Below are 17,911 nucleotides of genomic sequence, written 5' to 3'. Positions count from 1 at the left end.
TACCAGCCCAGGAGCAGCGAGGTACCAAGTCAGGAACCGCGAGGTACCAGCCCAGGAGCAGCGAGGTACCAGCCCAGGAGCAGCGAGGTACCAAGTCAGGAACCGCGAGGTACCAGCCCAGGAACATGTAGATACTAAAAATGATAGTAAAAATAAGGTTAAAAACAATCAGATCATACCAATTATCGTAAACTTCTTTTCTCCTTCAACCTCTTCGATATTATATAAATAATAACCAGTATTATAATAAGGCCGCCAAATGCTCCAAATGCAGGTCCAATGTAATAAGTCCAATGCACAGGTGGAGGTGGAGGTATATAAGGCGTAAACGTCCCATCAGAATTATCTAAACCATTTTTACCAGAAATAACACTAAAAGGACTTAATTAACTTTTAATCTCTACTCCTGCATCTACATAATCCTTAGGAAGGACAGTATAAGCATAATTTTCTAGACAAAAGTCATTTTTGCCTATTTCTACATAAAATGAACCTTCTGAACCCCATTCTATACCCCAAGAATTTTGAACAACCCAAACGTCAATCCCTTTATATTTACCATACCCCACTATAATAACTTAATGATTAGGAGTACCTTCACACCCATAATTCTATAATACAGTATTACCATCATAACCTGCAAATGCTATCTAGGTGCTCTCATTACTATCATACTTTATTTTTGAGATCACTGCAAAACCTCTCGCAAGGTAAGACTTAGCAAGACTTATGTTCATGTTGGTTTTATTCATTAGGGAGATGACAGGTGTTTAAGCCCCAGATGTAATGTTATATGGTAAAAGAAAATTCGTGGGGTCTAAATTTGGTGTGAGATACCTATTTTCCTCATGGAATAATTAATAATTTTGCGCATCAAACTCGTAATTTTTAGAAACTTCAATGGTTGGAAAGATGGTGGGGCTAGCTACAAAATAAGCAAGAGCAAAGGCAAAATCCCCAGATTCGCAGTATTTTGACGATCCGAACGTATTAGAAATGAGCCATTGTACTGATAATTTTAAATCTGTCGCCAGAAGCTGAAACTCTGATTAAGCAATTGTTGTTTAACTACGGAGTATAATATTTCCAAAAAGTGCATTGGTTGCAAAGGCCCATGATGACTTGCAAGATTTCTAATTAAGTGGTAAAGTAAGAACCCCCTATGTGCGCAAATCAATCTATGGTGGAAGAGTACCAGATTCAATAACACCTAATGTATTAGCTATAGAGCAAATTTCTATTTAACAATTGGCAGGATCAGCTATAACTTTATTTTAGCTAGGAATAGTTAAATTTGTATCAAAAATACTCGTAATCACAATATTGGTATTTCTTCTAGATTATCTAAGATAGCTATTATAATTTTAGCAAAAATTAATTTTAGCAGCGTCCTAATATTCTTTCTTATATTTAAGCAGGAAACTTTGATATGCAATATCGCATTTTTGCTCCATCGATTAAAAAAGTAATATAGCTATCATTTTTATGAAAAGATATTTGATATTAATTACTATATAATAATGCAAGAAAAATAAATTCAGTCCCGAAAAGTAATAATTTCATCTTTTCTAGCCACAGATCGCTTATATTTGATCGCGGGAATCCCAATACCCAAGCAACTCAGTACTTAAACGTGGTCACAGTCTAGATTCATCAGCCTTAACAGACTCGGATTTACTTTGCATGCTTTGGTCAGAAACCCGATCCAAACACATCCTATGCCTTTATTCTGGCAATACAGCTCTAACGTAGAAATTTGAATGGCTGAATCCTAGACAACTGAAACTGCGGTAATTTCAGCATACGTCACTATGCAGTGCTGCGCGCCACGGAATATCACGTCGAACCGAGACTGCAGTTTGTGCAATCCGGGAAACGCGCTGTCGCAGGATTTAGCGATTTCTTCCGCTAAGCAGTCCATTGCAGTACGCGATAGAACGACGTAGCGAATCGGTCGTAAGTTTCGCGCTGAGGGGCAGAACTTAGTAATGTCGATAATATCCGAAATAAACTCTTTCGGGAGTGGCTAGGGGGCGAAGCGCCTGACCGATCGCCTGAACTTGATTGCACCCTCAACAGTGTGGGGTGGCTCCAGCGGCTCAGAATCAGGCTCTTTGTCGAAAATGGTGATAGCCCCAACAGGGCAAATTGCGTAGCAATGGCCACAGCTCATGCAAGAATCAGGTCTGGCAAAAATAGGCATTTTATCTATGAACTAAAACGCTTTCGTTGGGCAAATATTGTAGCAAGCTTGGCAGCCAACACAGTTCGCAAGAATTTTAATTGACATTTATACAAAAAGAAAGTATATGTATTTTATATAATTATTATTTAGGATTTAGTAATAGATAGTTTTTTATAATAAACTTCATAATAGATAACTTAAAACATACTAAAAATCAAATAAAGTTAATAATTGAAATTTAGAATTATAATCATATTATTTTGAAAAATTTGATTTTTCTTTGAGTGCTTGTTATTCTAGAAAGAATGATCAGTTCAGCAGCTAGTGGGGGGGTTCTATCTATTGTAGCAGTCAGTGAGTTAAAGACAATGTGAATTTATTGTCATAATATATAAGGAAATTATTTAGAATACACATAAATTAATTTTAATGTAAATGTTAAAATTTATCAATAGTTGCCTTATAAATTTGGCTTAGATTTAAAAATATTTAAATAAAGATACAAAATACTAAAATTTAATGGTTTTTAAGAGTAAGCTGTTGCCTTATCCGTACATATAAGAAAAAATAACCTTCATTACTACAACTTATATTAAATATTTATAATATAATAACTATTTTTCGTTTCACCAACCACTCCTAAAAATGTCCATGCAATTTATACAAGTTCCTATTGCACCAAATCGTATTTCAGCTTTAAAACGCTAATGGAAAGATATCGCAACAAAAATAACTACAATGCATTTAGATATTCGTTTCAATTTTCAACTTAAGTGTGTTGAAATTCGAACAAATGATAAAACGGAGGATCCAAAGTCAATAGAGCGATCTAAATAATATATAGAAGCGATTAATCAAGGATTTATGGCACCAGATGCTGCAGCATTGCTATCTTTTGATGACGTTTTTATCGAATCTTTCGAACCTGGTGACGTTAAAATTTCTTTAAAAGGTGATTCTTTAGAACGTGCATTAGGTAGAATTGCAGGGCAGGGAGGTAAAGTAAAAAATACAATTGAAAATGCAACCAAAACTAGAATTGTTATCATGGGTAAAAAAATCAGTGTACTAGGAACACCGTAATGTGTTAAGTGTGCTAGAGGAGCTATTTGTGATTTAATATTAGGTAGTGATGCCAGTAAAGTGTACATGAGATTGCAAGGAATTAATGACAGATTCTAGAAGTGAAAACTATGATATTTATTTTAGCTAGTGAAAATATATATTCATTAATATTACGTGGTTTATTTTAGTTTGATTTTTATATTCAGAGTTATCAATGGTTAAATCTGTTTCCTACGAGTTATTATAAATTTTAATATTTTTAAAATAATTATTATTATAAATATAACATGCATTATATTATAAAATTAAATTATATAAAATGAAAGCATTTTGATATTATTAGTACCATATCATTCTATCACTTTACTGTAAAGTTTATCTCGAAAATTAAAAATCTCAATGCCAAATTGATTCAATTTAGTATATTTATTTGATAACTCGAGTATAAATATTATTAGTCATTAATACAAATTATTTAGTCTAATTTTTGTATAAACTTAAGTGCAATATATATTTAAAATTATTAACTACATTATATTGTATAAATTTTATTATGATTTATACTGCAGGAATTCTTAAATGCATAATTAGGATTTCAATATAGCTAAAAATTAAACCTTATATAGTAAATGTAGAAATAAAAACAACTAACTTTGATAGAGTTTTATCAAGATCATGCTTCTCATTTAATAAAACAACTTTCCTATTAACCACAATTAATCATATAATGTCTTATATGCAAGATATATCCATTTCTATTCGGTCTGGACAGTCTGAGAATTCGATTATAAACGAAGATGCATGTTACAAGGTCATCACTTCATATGATGCTAATGTCTATATGGAATCACATACTTATGATGATAATTATATCTCTTCAAGCGGCTTTAAGTTATTTGCATAATCAATAGAATCTTTTACTCTTTGAATTTCAGCTCCCATTTTTAATGCATAATTAGAAACTACTCAAGCTATTTAATATATTATATAAATGGTTAGTTTCTCAGAGACTATACAGTTGTTCGATATTTTCTTTATATCCATAAATACTTTACTTTTTTCTGTTACTGTAGATATTAATTTAAGAAAATGAATAACATTAAATAGCATATCTGATAACTCTTTAATTACATTATAATATTAGTCATAAAAATTATAAGTAAATTTATATTAGTATGTATATTCAACAAGAATATTACTACTATGGATATTTGAGTTTGACAGTTTCATTTGATTTTTCTGATATAACGATGAATATTTACTAAATATCATCAAAATAATATTAAAGAAAATGTGATACTACCCCTGTTTATTAATCATTATATTAACCACTAGGTAAAAATTTAGGAAATTTACAATCATTGCATTCTCAATGAATCAGTAAATAAAGCTTTAATAATAACTAGTAAAATTTAAATAGCTTAATATTATTTCTATAAAATTAATTCATAATCAGATTGACGTATCAATAAATATACTCTATTATTTTTAACGTATTCATTTATTATATTTATCATATAGCATTTCAAATATAATGTATGCTTCCCATGATAAAATATTGTTAGTAACTATATATACTTAACTTCTTCAATGCTGGTAAAGAAATTTATAACTCTAAGGTATAGAATCATGAATAACAACAGAAATATCATCAATAAGTTTATTTATATTTGTTAAGATGTTATATATACATTCGTAATTTAAACTAATCAATTTTTTTACTCATAAATTTTCATTACTTATGTAATATGTTTCTAATGTATATAAATTATTTGCATTCTATGTATAGTAAACTATTAAACCTTACAACCGTTTTTCTTACTATAATTTATTTGTTATTTTAACATTAAAAATCATTGCAGTGTAAATAATGACTGCTTTAATACAAAAAAATGTAAACTATATGAAAAAGTAGATGATTATTGTTCTTAAGCTTTAATAATACGCATATTTGAAACGCAAAAAATTATGAATAAATCAAATTATTATTGTATTAAAGGTTAGTAAAATTATTTTGGTATATTTATGCTTTTCAACTTATTTTTATAAACTAAAATGATTTAATGAATTAGTAATCGATAATATTAAAACTTTAATAACTATATAATCAACGAAAATCTTTATTAACTTGTAATTTAGTATATAAGTAGGAGCTGACTTTTAACGTATTTATTTTTCCATCTCAGCTAAATAACCATAAATGAATCCAAAATAAAAATCAAAGCTTGATATGCTAATATCTATTACTATGTCAATTATACCTAACTAAAATGAAGAAGAATTAAGAACAAATCTTAAACAGCTTCAACAGTTATGTTTATCTCATACTGAAATTATAGTTTAGACTGCGGAAATATTATAAGAAAATCGTGCAAATACATATTATTTTGTTAAGTAAACACTTAAAACATTATATAATGAATATTCTCAATAAGATTTAGGTGTAATTTCAGCTTGGTTTGAACAATTCCCTGGACATATAAGTTTAGAAAAAGTTATATTATGCGAAAAAGCAATCAAGCTAAAGCTTAAAAAAGAGATACCTCATTTTGCATTTTAGAGAGTGGCTAATAGAATAAACTAAACTTTAAGAAGGAAAACAATGGAAGGAGATAGTGAAAGTTCCAAAGAAGCAAAGCAACGATCGAACACTTAAATTTTACCAATCTAACCGACTACTAACAAGAATTTAAAAGAATATTAATATGACAGTTAAATCTAATAATTACTGAATTAAATCAAGTGAAATATTCTAATTATTGTAAAATAATTATACTCAAAGATGTTTTCTTCATAAAACTGAACAGTATAACTTTATAAATACTACTTCGACAATACTAATAATTTTATACTAGAAAATTATTGATTTGTATTTTAGTATTATTTTTTAAAATCAGAAATTAACATTAAAGATAATAATTAGCTAAATTTGAAATATAGTATGATCTATATAAAATATCATGATCTTAAACATAGTATTAGCTTGAAACGGAGTTTCCTTCATTATCAATAATAATAATAATAATAATAATAATAATAATAATAATAATAATAATAATAATAATAATAATAATAATATTGTAAATATCAATCGTTTACAGAAGTTTAAAATATCTAATATTATAATGGGATACATAAATTTATGTTTATTTTACTATAATTATGATGTTTTTTAACTATAAAAAGATGAATTCTACAATTTTATCAGATATTAACATTTATACTCATATCAAACTTCAAACACAGATATATCATACTAAATTACAGATCGATCATAATGGCCGATTGCATCCCACTTCACTATATATTTTAATTATTATTATATAATAAAGCTATATTAAAAATGTCAAAAATAAATGAATCAAAACGCAATAACTCTTTTGAGGGATCATATTATTAGTCGTACAAGGAAGGTGAATTTTTAAATTAACAATAAATAGATGCATTTCAATTCCCTTTCACAGTTGGTAGACTTTCGTTTTTGATATAAGTAATTCATCAGTTCATAATGATATCCGCACTAATTGGCATGCAAATATTCCTTAATAGTAATTTACGAACTGCAGATTTTGAGTTGTATTCACATTTTTATACGCAAAGTCGAGTCTTAATTTTACATAAATTTTTTCATATATTAGCTTATTTTGTAATATTTTATGATAATAAAAGTTATCATGCAAAATTTGTTGTAGTGCTGAGCCTATGGTTCCAAATGATAGTTATAGCAATTTATTTGCTTTTTAGCGAACCTTACGCTGATTATGGACTTATAAGAAATTTTTTAAAGATGGATTAATTTGTAAACTGCTGTAAACTTGTATTTTTAACAGTGACTAAACTAAATATGAGTGTAAACTATGAAGAACGTAACGAGGATAATTATTAGTGATTTATTGTATAATAATTATGTATTCGTTTTCACTTCTCTTTTCACTCCATTAATGCCTATCCAAAGAACACAGCTAGGAAAGCCAATGCGTATTTCTAAGCTATCATCAACTGAAAGAATAAAATCATTCAATAAAAACTCTTCAGAGAATACTCATATTCCACGTAATAAAGCAATTAAGTATCTGTAATGTACTGCTAGCGAATTCCGTAGGCTTTGTATAATTTCTGGAGTATTTCCTCGTACACCTGGTAATCAGTTTGCTGGTAACGTTGCATATTATCTTAAGGCAGATATCAAACAGCTTTCTAGAAGTAACCTTTTAGAAACATTAAGATCCGAGAAAGCTTATAAGAAAAGAGCTATTTCTTTGAAACAATAAAAGCTTTATGAATAGTTAAAGTTCCATCGTTTAACTAAACCTTCAGCAGACTATTCTTCGCTGATTCTCTCACGTTATCCAACATTTTAGTTGGCATTAGCTGACTTGGATGATTGCTTATCATTAATTTCCTTATGTACTGGATCTTCAACTTCCTTTTTTACACCATAGCTTACCGAAACATGTACTAAATTACGTACAGAGTTTGATAATTATATCTCATGCACTAATTCTCTACTAAAAACTTTCATTTCTGTTAAAGGATTTTATTTTTAAGCTGCTGTTCACAACTAAGTTATTACATGGTTAGAACCACATAGGACTTCAGCAAACCCACCTGATAGTGTTGAAACCTCGGTTTTATGTAATTTCATAGAGTTTTATGCAGAATTATTAAAGTTTGTGAACTTCAGACTTTATAGTGAAATAGGCATAAAATATCCACCAGAAAGCGATAAACAGACTTACAGAGCATAAAATAAAGATTTTCTCCAGTAAATTGTGTTTAAAAATTTAAGATTCCATTTAAGTAGAGAAACTCCTTCTAAAATTTTAGAATTGATTATCATAAGTGCTGGCGGCGAGTTGGTAGACAATGTATAAGATGCAACACATTGCATAATTGATAGACCCGTCTAAAATATAGAAAATGAACCTAATTATGCAGGAAAGGATATTATTTAACCACAATTTGTTTTTGACAGCTTCAATTTAGGATGCTTGCTGCCTTCCAGTGAATTTGCTCCAGGTAACGAACTCCCACCTCATTTAAGTCCATTTGAATTCGATTTCACCTCTATAGAGGGTCTTACTGGCGAAGACTACATTCCAGACCGCTTGAAAGAGCTGGTAAACTACTATAACCAATTTGTAGAGAAAACTCGACCAGAAATCTTACTTCCGGAGACGAAACAAGAGGCCAAACCCGAGAAAACCGGCATCATAGGGCAGTCGGTCAAACTGGAGAAAGCAGACGAGGAGACCAGCGATTCAATCGAAGAGCGGGAAACTGACACGAATTTCGCGTTTTTCGACAGAAAACAGGACCTGGAGCTGGACGACAACGAGAGGATGATCAGAGCAGGACTGAGCAAGAACAAGAGAGAGCTGTACGACAAAATCATGATCAAGGAGAAGCAGGAAAAATTAGAGAGGGAAAAGCTAATCAGAAGGAAACTCGAGCTTAAAGAGGGCAAAGCGAAGAAAGGAAAGTGATGATTTTAACATTGGAACTAAAACGGAGTGGAAAATGAACGAAAATGCGTGAAATCGACCGAATCACATGTCACGCTACACCGCAACGCTCGCGGCCAGCTTTGTGCAGGCTAGCAGCACCAGCTGGCAGCCATTCGCTAATGCGTCGGCGCCGACGATGCACCGCAGCGCGCCGCCCGCAAATTCCGCGCTCTGGAGCGCAAACACGCGCCCCACGAAGATCTGGAGCCAGAGGTTCACCACGAGCGCCAGCTGCGCGCCCTGCGATGCGCTGTCGACGTAAAGAAGAATTGCAGTGAGAATGTGCAGGATTTTGTACAGAATCAGAACCCGCGACGCGAGGTAGAACTACGCGTAGAGGTCGAATTCGCTGTATCTGCACGTGCGGTTCAAGTACATCTGCGCGCAGACGAGCGCCAGAATCGCCAGTGTCTGGTGCAGCATGCGGCAGAGGCAGGGAAACTTGCCGCCCGCCAGCTGTATCTGGAAGCCGCACAGTGCGTCAGGATCCAGCATCGACCGGTCGCGGAGGGATGTCTGGTTCAGCGACCTGTCCAGCGCGGCGTTCTGCCAGCTAATGGTCTTCGCACGCTCCATTTTGGGTGTAAATGCGATTCCAAATGGTAAGTTTTTGGTATTATAAAGTCTGTCCCGTAGAAAGGGATGGAAAAGTTCAGCTTTAATTGTACTAAATGTGTAAGTAAAAACCTATTTTCCCGTAATAAGTGTTGAGTTGGGTTTCAGAATCCACAAATAATTGGAGGTAAAAATAAAATATATATTATTTTATGTTTGTTTTTAGAAACTTTTCATATAAATATGCAAATTGAGTATTGGGTAATTTTAGTTTTGCGAAGATCGGTTTCTGCTCCGTCTGCAAGGATATGATACTCTGTAAATTTAGCGTATAGACAGTAAAATCAGTTTCTGAGATAGTGATTTTCAAGTTTTCAGTAAAATTGTACCGGAGAAAGCAGAATTACTTTGATCGCGTGGTTACGGGTATTGCAGGTCGCGAATAGTAAATTTATCCAGAGAAATTAGGAATATTTTAATAAGATTACTTATCCAGCTACCCTATGTTGCTTAAGTTTACTATACTATGTGTTTCGAGACTGGAGACGGCTTTTTTATCATCTAAAACGCTACACGTTAACTAGCTAGCTCTGTTTCGGTCATCAGGTATATTTTCTCTCATATTAATGCTCTACTTATTTAATATGCTTGCGATAGTCATGCGGCTACCAAATTATCTTGCGAGACTGATAAATTATGGGTTCGTGTGAAGTTTATCTGTTTTTTCTTTATTGGTCATAGTAAGGTGGATATCACCATTAAACTTGGACTTTTATCTTACCTAATTTTGATCTTCCTCCTCTCCATCTTACAAGAAAGCATTAGTCACAGTTAGACGAATTTCGTCAACTACACTAGATGTGATATCTTGGTTCACAAGCTATTCATTCTTCAAGATTTCAGCCTTACTCAAATTTTTATAATTGTGGCCATAGAATATTACCATAGGTACACTTATAGAAAGGCTAACCAATTCTATAATGGTTAGAATTTAGTATAAAGGGGCTGACTATCCGATAATTTTTAAAGACATAAACGGAATAGATGCAACAAATATAGCTGCAGGTAATTAAATTAATGTTGTAAGCTTCTGTATTCCTTCGATTTATAACATAATATTTGAAAGTTACATATAGAAGCCAAAGAAAGTTGGAACAGAAGTTATTAAAACAACCATATAATATTCTTCTAACTCATATGCTGCACTTCTTCTAGCATTTAAAATATTCGGGATTAAAATTGATGATAATTTTTAAGATAGGGAATCCCATATAATTGAAAAAGGAGTAGAAAATCCAAAGTCAAATACTAAGTGGTATTTTAAAAATTCATAAGTTCTACTTAGCTTTTTAATTCCAATATTCAATAAGGAAGAAGCTCTTAAAGAATGCTCTATGACTCGGCATTATTAATGCATGGATAATAATAACGAGTATATTTTTAACCATAATCATATTTTGATCATAATCAGTTGTTGGTAAATAGTATATTATCATCGTTACAATGAGTACTTATAATGGGAATATATTTATTATTACCATATATTATAAGGAACTTGCATATATATTTAATAAAAATTTAGTTCTGAAAGGACGTAATCTTTTCACACTAAATTTCAAAATACCAAAATATTCAACATTCATTAATTTTATTTTTGAAATAATAGCTATATGCTATACTACTTAAACAGCATAATTGCTTAAAATTCCATAACTGAAAACATCCAATCCTAATTAGACATTTAAGTCTCCCTTATTAAATTAGTTTAGAATAAATGGGTTAATTCCTAAACTAATACTACCATTAATAAATTATCTTAATGTTACAATGCCTAAACGACTCTCAACTTTATATAATGTATCAATACCTCAATACCAGTAGTTAGTGTTTCACATAATGGTCCACTGCAGAACATTGTTATTGTATAAAAACGTGTACATTCTAAAACAAAATAAGGTTTAATTACAAGCATACCAAACATTATTCCAAGTATATTTACTATAAAGCTTGCCATAAAATAATATACAAAATATATATTTCCTACTGCATATTATCCTGCTACAATATTTTTATTAGTCATATTAGGACAACTTTAAGCAATTTCGCCAGGGAGATTTTAAGAGAGTATCATAAAAAAAGGTATAACAAGGCAAACTTTGAGATAAACTTAGATACACTATAAAGTGAGATATAAAAAAATGTAATTGTAAGAGATAAGGCAGGAAGTATTTATGATGGGATTTTAAGCAGAAATTGATTAATAGTAGTTGGAAGAGGATTGAGGTCCCCTAATAACTTGATCTCACGTTAGATAGTATGCTTAGTTGTTCTTGATGCTGATGAAGAAGAACCACCTGATTTGGAAAACTTATCCATTTTTAAATTTCATAAAATTGAATTTACTATTTATATTAACAGAAGTACTATATATTACTTTAAATGTAAAACTATTATAGACTATTTATGATTAAATTATTTTAAATTTCCAGTTAATTCTTCCTATATATCAACTAAGAATATCTTTATAATATTTAAGTTTTTTCGTTATTAATGATAAATTGCAAGAGTGTGGATTTGTACATATTTAATTAAAATAAGGGAAATATTTAATGTGATTTAAGAGTACTAATAATTATTGAATATTATCAATTTTATATATAACATATACATCGATTCTTTTTTAAATTTATTGTACTTCATTTAGTTTAATGCATCAGAAATAAGAATTAATATTTAAGCAATCCAGGTATGCTTATATTGAATTATATATAGTAGTATTAATATCAATACCTATACGTATGTTTAAGATATTTTGTTTATTTAATCATAAAAGTATTTATTATTAATGCAAAATTGGTAATAATGAATAAATTTTGAGAGTTTTATATAAAATATATATCATTAGAAAATTCTATTTAATAGTTAATTATTTAGCTTCTTTAATTTTATAACTGCGTATTTTATTAAAAAATTAAATAAAGTAAAGGTGTTTTCAATAAAAATTATTAATAATACATAGATATTTTAATTATTTCATTTAACAATTTCTGTTATTCTTTCTAATGTTTACCAAACTCCACGTTTTCTTTCAAAATCACACTCACCTTTTCCGACTTATTCAGAAATTTATGTAACGAATTTCAGAACTTTGTTTTAAAATTCGGGTCGCTTTGCTTCATCTAGTTCTTTAATCCCTTCTTTTACTCTCACCAGTAATGTTTCGGCTGCATTTTCTATTTAGTTGAATGGATCTTCATCAGGTATATCTTCTTCATCAGAATCAAGTGCGACTGCTGGGGCAATTGATTCACAACCAGCAGTTTCGATTACATCTTCAGGGACTGATAGTATAACTTATTTATATTTATTTCTAGGCTTTTAAATTGGTTATTAAATAATATCTTCGCTCTAACTCAATACCATTTCCTTTTTATATGCCTTGCTGATTACTATTTCGTTTGCTTCAGGAATCATTTTTTGTTATATATGCATATGAATTGATTTAATATCTTGAATTGATTTATCTAATTCTTAAAAATGTTAGATATAGTTACTTTATGAAAACTTTTCCTTAAATTCGTTTACAAAATTTCGAGAAACTTTTTAAGTATCCAGCATCGAATCGTATATTGAGAATGCAACATCAGATATAGTATGAAGTTAGTTCTCTAACGACTTGATCTGTTGTTCCAGCAGTGACTGATTGTTTAGTATTTATTTAAAGATAGGTTCCATTTTTTGTTGAAAATTGGAAATGTTAAATTATATTTATTATTCAGATAATAATTATAGTTTGATCAATTTTGGATTTATCTATAGTTACATAAAAAAATAAAATATAAGATTAAAATAAGGATTTATAACGTTCACTCTTATTTTTTATTAGCTTCTGCTAGACAGCTGCTCTTAATATCTACTTCTAACTACAAATAAGTAAGTTCAATCAGTGTTGCATCAATTTTATGTTAAATATCTTCCATATCTTTATACTCTTGGTATAAGTCAGTTATTTTGTCATAAAGTTCAGGGTTTTCGTTATACTTTTCTTTAAATTCTTCTACAGTAATATTCATTTTTAATAAATTGAAACGAAAGAGTATTATATTATATAAAAGTATATAATAAAAATTAAATAAACTAACTCTTTATAATGTTATATAGAAAGAATCACTTTTACTCTTCAAGTCTATTTAAAAGTTCAATTCTAATCTCTAGTTTTTACTCTAAAAATAAAAGTTCTCTTGTATTATGTTCTTATTTTATACACTACTATTTGTATGACTCAACACTCTCATTTAATTAGATGATGTTATTATAAAATTCAGGGTGTTTTTCCAGAGCTAGCTCATAGGTATCGTCTGACATTAATAGAAGTGAATAGTATTTTTATTTTAATATAATAACTTATATACAAAACTAAAATTGATAAAATATATCATTATTAACTCACTTAATAATAATTAATTTTTTTATTGTATATATTATATATTATATATTATATTAGTTATAATTCTAGTAAGTTTTTGTTTTCTGATTTGTGGTTTATAAAATTATAAAATTATATATAGAATAATATATAATAACAGTAATATAATTTAATGTTCTTTCCGTCTATTAATGCCTCTCAAACGTCGTTCAGGACCAATGGTTTTTGTTATTTTAGATGGAGTTGGTTATGGTAAAGTTAAATCTGCAGATGCTGTAGCAGCTGCTTATAAGCCAAATCTTGACTGGTTGCATGAAAACTGCCCTAATGTTCCATTAAAAGCTCATGGTTTATCAGTGGGTTTACCTTCCGATGCTGATATGGGTAACTCTGAAGTCGGTCATAATGCTATTGGTTGTGGTAGAGTATTTTCTTAAGGTTCTATGCTTATTACTAATGCACTAGAATCACGTTCTATTTATGAAGGTGATGCTTGGAAGTAATCTATTAGCCGTGATACTTTACACTTAATTGGTTTATTCTCTGACGGTAATGTCCATTCTCATCTTGACCACTTAAAAGCATTAATTACCGAAGCTTCTAAGACTGTCAAGAAGATCAGACTTCATTTAATGTTTGATGGAAGAGATGTTGGCGAAACTTCTGGAATGGAATTTATTGTACCTTTTGAACAATTCTTAACTGAAATTCGTTCCTCAACTGGATGCGATATTAAACCTGCATCTGGTGGTGGTAGAATGTTTATCACTATGGATAGATATCAAGCAGAATGGCCTATGGTTGAACGTGGGTGGAATACCCATGTACATGGTGAAGGTAGATAATTCTCTAGTTTATAAGAAGCTTATGAAACACTTCGCTCAGAAACTGGTAAGAAGGATTAGGATTTACCTAGCTTTGTTATTGCTGAAAATGGTGTCCCCGTTGGTAAAATCAACGACAATGATGCAGTTGTTCTCTTTAATTTCAGAGGTGATAGAGCCATTGAAATTTCTCAGGCCTTTGAAGATGAGACTTTTAATCATTTTGAAAGAAGACGCCCTAAGAATCTCTTTTATGCTGGTATTATGCAGTATGATGGTGATTTAGCTATCCCCAAAAATTATTTAGTTTCTCCTCCTCAGATTGATAAAGTTATAGGTGAATATATCGCTAAAGCTGGCGTAACTACTTTAGCTATCTCCGAAACTTAAAAGTTCGGTCATGTTACATATTTCTTTAATGGTAATCGTTCTGGATACATTAATGATAAGCTTGAAAAATACGTAGAAATTCAATCTGACGTTATTTCCTATGACCTTAAGCCATGGATGAAATGTGGTGAGATTACTGACTATGTTGTTGATGCGATCAAAACCAAGAAATATTAACATATTAGACTAAATTACCCTAACGGTGATATGGTTGGTCATACTGGTGTATTTGAAGCAGTTCGTGTTTCTATTGAAACCCTTGATATCTGTTTAGGCAGACTTATGGAGGCTATCAAAGAAGTTGACGGTGTAATGCTAATCTCTGCTGATCACGGCAATGCTGATGATATGTTTGAAGTAGATAAATCTGGAAATATCAAGCTTGAACAGGGTGTTTAGAAAGTTAAAACTTCCCATAGTCTTAATGCTGTTCCTTTTATTATTTATGATCCCACGTATGAAAAGTACTAGGATTATGATCTCAAGCTTACTGAGGGGTTAGGAATATCTAGTATTGCTTCCACAATGCTTGATTTCTTAGGAATTGATTCCCCTTCTGAATATGATAAGACTATCATTAGTAAGAAATGATCAGTATTATTTCATATAATATATTTCATATTATTTATTTTTATTAAATGTCAAATTATTTAATAGATGCAAAGATGTCTAATTTTATTTTCCCAGTTTATATTGTTTAGCGTTTAAATATGCATTAATAACAATTTGAAGTAAATGCAGCAAAAAATTAAAAGATATCAAGCTTGATAGTTAAATTTATTGATGCACTCCTTCAAAAGAATATCAAAGAACTAATTCTGTTAACTTATAAATTATCATCAATCAAGCAAAATTACTACTCTGTAAATTTATTTTAATAATTTAAGATTCCAGAACATTACTTGCTCACTGTTTAAGAAGCAGCTGATATACATGAAAATTTGCGCCCATTTTTGTTATTTTATTTAAGCATTGGATAGAATCGAGGTGAATTTAAAATTATTTTGCAGAAAATTTGTTCATACTATAAAGTTGATAATATATCATTTGGAGCTAGTGTTAATGGTAGGATTGTCGTAAATTTTACATGAATTTTATTTTTATATAAATATTATATTTTATAACCAAAAAGAGATCTTATCTATATTGTGGTTTATTTAAAACCCAGTGTTCATGATTTTATTACTAATAAAAATATTTAAAAATAATTAAGTATATAATCATATAAATAGTGTTATAATATATAAGTATAGGATAACAAAATGAAAAAGATTAATCGTGCTTAGGTGAAGGTCAAGGCCTGTTCATTAGTTTCGGTTCGATCAAGATATAATGCCAGACCACCAATTTATAAAACACTTACCATTTAGTTATCAAACTCATTATTGACTACTTCTTTATCAAATAGATCATTAAGTCTTAGTGATCCAGATGACACTGATTATATGGCAATTTTTGACAATTTTTTAACAAAAGATTAGGATTAAAGCGAAGAATGAGTATCCCTAAGTTTCTGTAATGAAAATAGTAATTTTAATACAATAATACGCATACATAACGAATTTAAGACTGCTATCAATTTTAAATTCGTGCAAACAGTAATATTGAGTGAATAGTATACGATAAATTATTACCTTTCGCACTGATACCACTAATTCTCCAAACAATTTTACCAATTTTTAATCTTCATTTGACAATTAATTTACATTAATTATCACTATTTATTTTTACCCTTTCCACTAATATCCTCTATGGACCTCTAATCCTACTACGACAACAGAATCAGCTCCCTGACGTCTCTGATTGCGCAGAAAACACAAACTTTCAGCTCTTTATCCTCCCTGTGCGACGATTACAATGCAAAAATCCGCAGACTGCAAGAAGAGATCCACGCGATCCAGGAGTCACCGATGGAGCTCGCGGAAGTGATAAAACTGCAATCCAATACCAGATGCCTTGTAAAGCAGCCTCCCGATGATCGTATGGTGGTAGCCATTTCGTCAAAAGTGAACACGTTGCAACTGCTACCACGCACACGCGTCGCGCTCAAGCAGTCCACGAAGGAGATAACGTTAATTTTGCCACAATCAGTGGATCCTGTTGTCAATTTGATGAAAATCGAGTCAGTGCCGGACTGCACATACGGCGAGATCGGCGGCCTGGACAAGCAGATTAAGGAGCTCCGTGACATCATCGAGCTACCACTTAAGTGCCCCGAAATCTTCAAATCGCTCGGTGTTGAGCCCGGTAGCGGTGTGTGCCTCTGCGGCCCACCGGGTACCGGGAAAACGTTACTGGCAAAGGCGGTTGCGCACCACTGCAACTGTACTTTCATCCGCATTTCGGGCTCTGAACTGATTCAAAAGTACATCGGTGAAGGCGCCAGGATGGTACGGGAGCTGTTTTAGATGGCGAAGCAGCACCAACCATCCATAATCTTCATTGACGAAGCTGACTCAGTGGGTGGAAAGCGCACAGATGACGCGAAGGGAGCCGAGCAAGAAGTCCAGCGCACGATGCTGGAACTACTAGCATAACTGGATGGCTTTGAGCCCTCCACGCAGATCAAGCTCATAATGGCGACGAACCGGATAGACATGCTGGACGAAGCGCTGCTGAGGCCCGGCCGAATCGACCGCAAAATTGAGCTTCCGAATCCGACCGCCGAGTCCCGGGCGTCGATTTTGCGGATTCATTCGCGCGCGATGAACGTGCAGCGGAGCGTTGACCTGCTGGAAATCGCAAGGAAAATGGAGGGCGCGAGCGGGAGCGACTGCAGGGCGGTCTGCAACGAGGCTGGCATCTGCGCGCTGAGGGAGAAGCGAGGCTGCGTTGTGCAGACGGACTTCGAGGTCGCGGTGAGCAAGGTGATGAAGAAGGAGTGGGTGAAGGGCGGCATCCAGAAGGAGTGGGTCATGAGGTGAGGTCTTAATTCACTCGGAAATTAGCGTTATAATGG

General features: G+C 31.6%; 15 protein-coding genes across 15 annotated transcripts; 8 read left to right on the top strand and 7 right to left on the bottom strand. All coding sequences in view use genetic code 6, as the record gives it.

Moving 5' to 3' along the window:
- Positions 1-173: 173 nt before the first annotated feature.
- Positions 174-1,481, bottom strand: SS50377_26178 (Cathepsin L; the record flags this gene model as incomplete). The annotated part of the gene is made up of 1 exon (XM_067909995.1): positions 174-1,481. One exon carries the CDS (start codon positions 1,479-1,481, stop codon positions 174-176), a length of 1,308 nt encoding a protein of 435 aa, XP_067762751.1.
- A 56-nt stretch (positions 1,482-1,537) lies between these two features.
- SS50377_26177 (Nitroreductase) lies at positions 1,538-2,290 on the bottom strand (the record flags this gene model as incomplete). Its single annotated transcript, XM_067909994.1, has 1 exon — positions 1,538-2,290. One exon carries the CDS (start codon positions 2,288-2,290, stop codon positions 1,538-1,540), a length of 753 nt encoding a protein of 250 aa, XP_067762750.1.
- A 540-nt stretch (positions 2,291-2,830) lies between these two features.
- On the top strand, positions 2,831-3,373 carry SS50377_26176 (RNA-binding protein PNO1; the record flags this gene model as incomplete). The annotated part of the gene is made up of 1 exon (XM_067909993.1): positions 2,831-3,373. The coding sequence occupies one exon, from the start codon at positions 2,831-2,833 to the stop codon at positions 3,371-3,373; it is 543 nt and encodes a 180-aa protein (XP_067762749.1).
- Positions 3,374-3,803: 430 nt separating this feature from the next.
- Positions 3,804-4,178, top strand: SS50377_26175 (uncharacterized protein; the record flags this gene model as incomplete). The annotated part of the gene is made up of 1 exon (XM_067909992.1): positions 3,804-4,178. The coding sequence occupies one exon, from the start codon at positions 3,804-3,806 to the stop codon at positions 4,176-4,178; it is 375 nt and encodes a 124-aa protein (XP_067762748.1).
- A 1,272-nt stretch (positions 4,179-5,450) lies between these two features.
- Positions 5,451-5,996, top strand: SS50377_26174 (uncharacterized protein; the record flags this gene model as incomplete). The annotated part of the gene is made up of 1 exon (XM_067909991.1): positions 5,451-5,996. The coding sequence occupies one exon, from the start codon at positions 5,451-5,453 to the stop codon at positions 5,994-5,996; it is 546 nt and encodes a 181-aa protein (XP_067762747.1).
- A 531-nt stretch (positions 5,997-6,527) lies between these two features.
- Positions 6,528-7,139, top strand: SS50377_26173 (Transmembrane domain-containing protein; the record flags this gene model as incomplete). Its single annotated transcript, XM_067909990.1, has 1 exon — positions 6,528-7,139. The coding sequence occupies one exon, from the start codon at positions 6,528-6,530 to the stop codon at positions 7,137-7,139; it is 612 nt and encodes a 203-aa protein (XP_067762746.1).
- A 52-nt stretch (positions 7,140-7,191) lies between these two features.
- On the top strand, positions 7,192-8,736 carry SS50377_26172 (Pescadillo cell cycle regulator; the record flags this gene model as incomplete). The annotated part of the gene is made up of 1 exon (XM_067909989.1): positions 7,192-8,736. The coding sequence occupies one exon, from the start codon at positions 7,192-7,194 to the stop codon at positions 8,734-8,736; it is 1,545 nt and encodes a 514-aa protein (XP_067762745.1).
- A 63-nt stretch (positions 8,737-8,799) lies between these two features.
- Positions 8,800-9,333, bottom strand: SS50377_26171 (Transmembrane domain-containing protein; the record flags this gene model as incomplete). Its single annotated transcript, XM_067909988.1, has 1 exon — positions 8,800-9,333. The coding sequence occupies one exon, from the start codon at positions 9,331-9,333 to the stop codon at positions 8,800-8,802; it is 534 nt and encodes a 177-aa protein (XP_067762744.1).
- Positions 9,334-9,409: 76 nt separating this feature from the next.
- SS50377_26170 (Transmembrane domain-containing protein) lies at positions 9,410-10,729 on the bottom strand (the record flags this gene model as incomplete). The annotated part of the gene is made up of 1 exon (XM_067909987.1): positions 9,410-10,729. One exon carries the CDS (start codon positions 10,727-10,729, stop codon positions 9,410-9,412), a length of 1,320 nt encoding a protein of 439 aa, XP_067762743.1.
- A 253-nt stretch (positions 10,730-10,982) lies between these two features.
- On the top strand, positions 10,983-11,594 carry SS50377_26169 (uncharacterized protein; the record flags this gene model as incomplete). The annotated part of the gene is made up of 1 exon (XM_067909986.1): positions 10,983-11,594. One exon carries the CDS (start codon positions 10,983-10,985, stop codon positions 11,592-11,594), a length of 612 nt encoding a protein of 203 aa, XP_067762742.1.
- A 751-nt stretch (positions 11,595-12,345) lies between these two features.
- Positions 12,346-13,047, bottom strand: SS50377_26168 (uncharacterized protein; the record flags this gene model as incomplete). The annotated part of the gene is made up of 1 exon (XM_067909985.1): positions 12,346-13,047. One exon carries the CDS (start codon positions 13,045-13,047, stop codon positions 12,346-12,348), a length of 702 nt encoding a protein of 233 aa, XP_067762741.1.
- Positions 13,048-13,178: 131 nt separating this feature from the next.
- SS50377_26167 (uncharacterized protein) lies at positions 13,179-13,385 on the bottom strand (the record flags this gene model as incomplete). Its single annotated transcript, XM_067909984.1, has 1 exon — positions 13,179-13,385. The coding sequence occupies one exon, from the start codon at positions 13,383-13,385 to the stop codon at positions 13,179-13,181; it is 207 nt and encodes a 68-aa protein (XP_067762740.1).
- A 94-nt stretch (positions 13,386-13,479) lies between these two features.
- SS50377_26166 (uncharacterized protein) lies at positions 13,480-13,677 on the bottom strand (the record flags this gene model as incomplete). The annotated part of the gene is made up of 1 exon (XM_067909983.1): positions 13,480-13,677. One exon carries the CDS (start codon positions 13,675-13,677, stop codon positions 13,480-13,482), a length of 198 nt encoding a protein of 65 aa, XP_067762739.1.
- Positions 13,678-13,929: 252 nt separating this feature from the next.
- On the top strand, positions 13,930-15,543 carry SS50377_26165 (2,3-bisphosphoglycerate-independent phosphoglycerate mutase; the record flags this gene model as incomplete). Its single annotated transcript, XM_067909982.1, has 1 exon — positions 13,930-15,543. One exon carries the CDS (start codon positions 13,930-13,932, stop codon positions 15,541-15,543), a length of 1,614 nt encoding a protein of 537 aa, XP_067762738.1.
- A 1,160-nt stretch (positions 15,544-16,703) lies between these two features.
- Positions 16,704-17,876, top strand: SS50377_26164 (26S protease regulatory subunit 8; the record flags this gene model as incomplete). The annotated part of the gene is made up of 1 exon (XM_067909981.1): positions 16,704-17,876. One exon carries the CDS (start codon positions 16,704-16,706, stop codon positions 17,874-17,876), a length of 1,173 nt encoding a protein of 390 aa, XP_067762737.1.
- Between the last annotated feature and the right edge of the window lie 35 nt (positions 17,877-17,911).

This window comes from Spironucleus salmonicida, chromosome 6 (genome assembly GCF_000497125.1).
Source record: "Spironucleus salmonicida strain ATCC 50377 chromosome 6, whole genome shotgun sequence".
Taxonomy (NCBI): domain Eukaryota; phylum Fornicata; order Diplomonadida; family Hexamitidae; genus Spironucleus; species Spironucleus salmonicida.
This window is presented reverse-complemented; position numbering and strand designations above follow the sequence as displayed.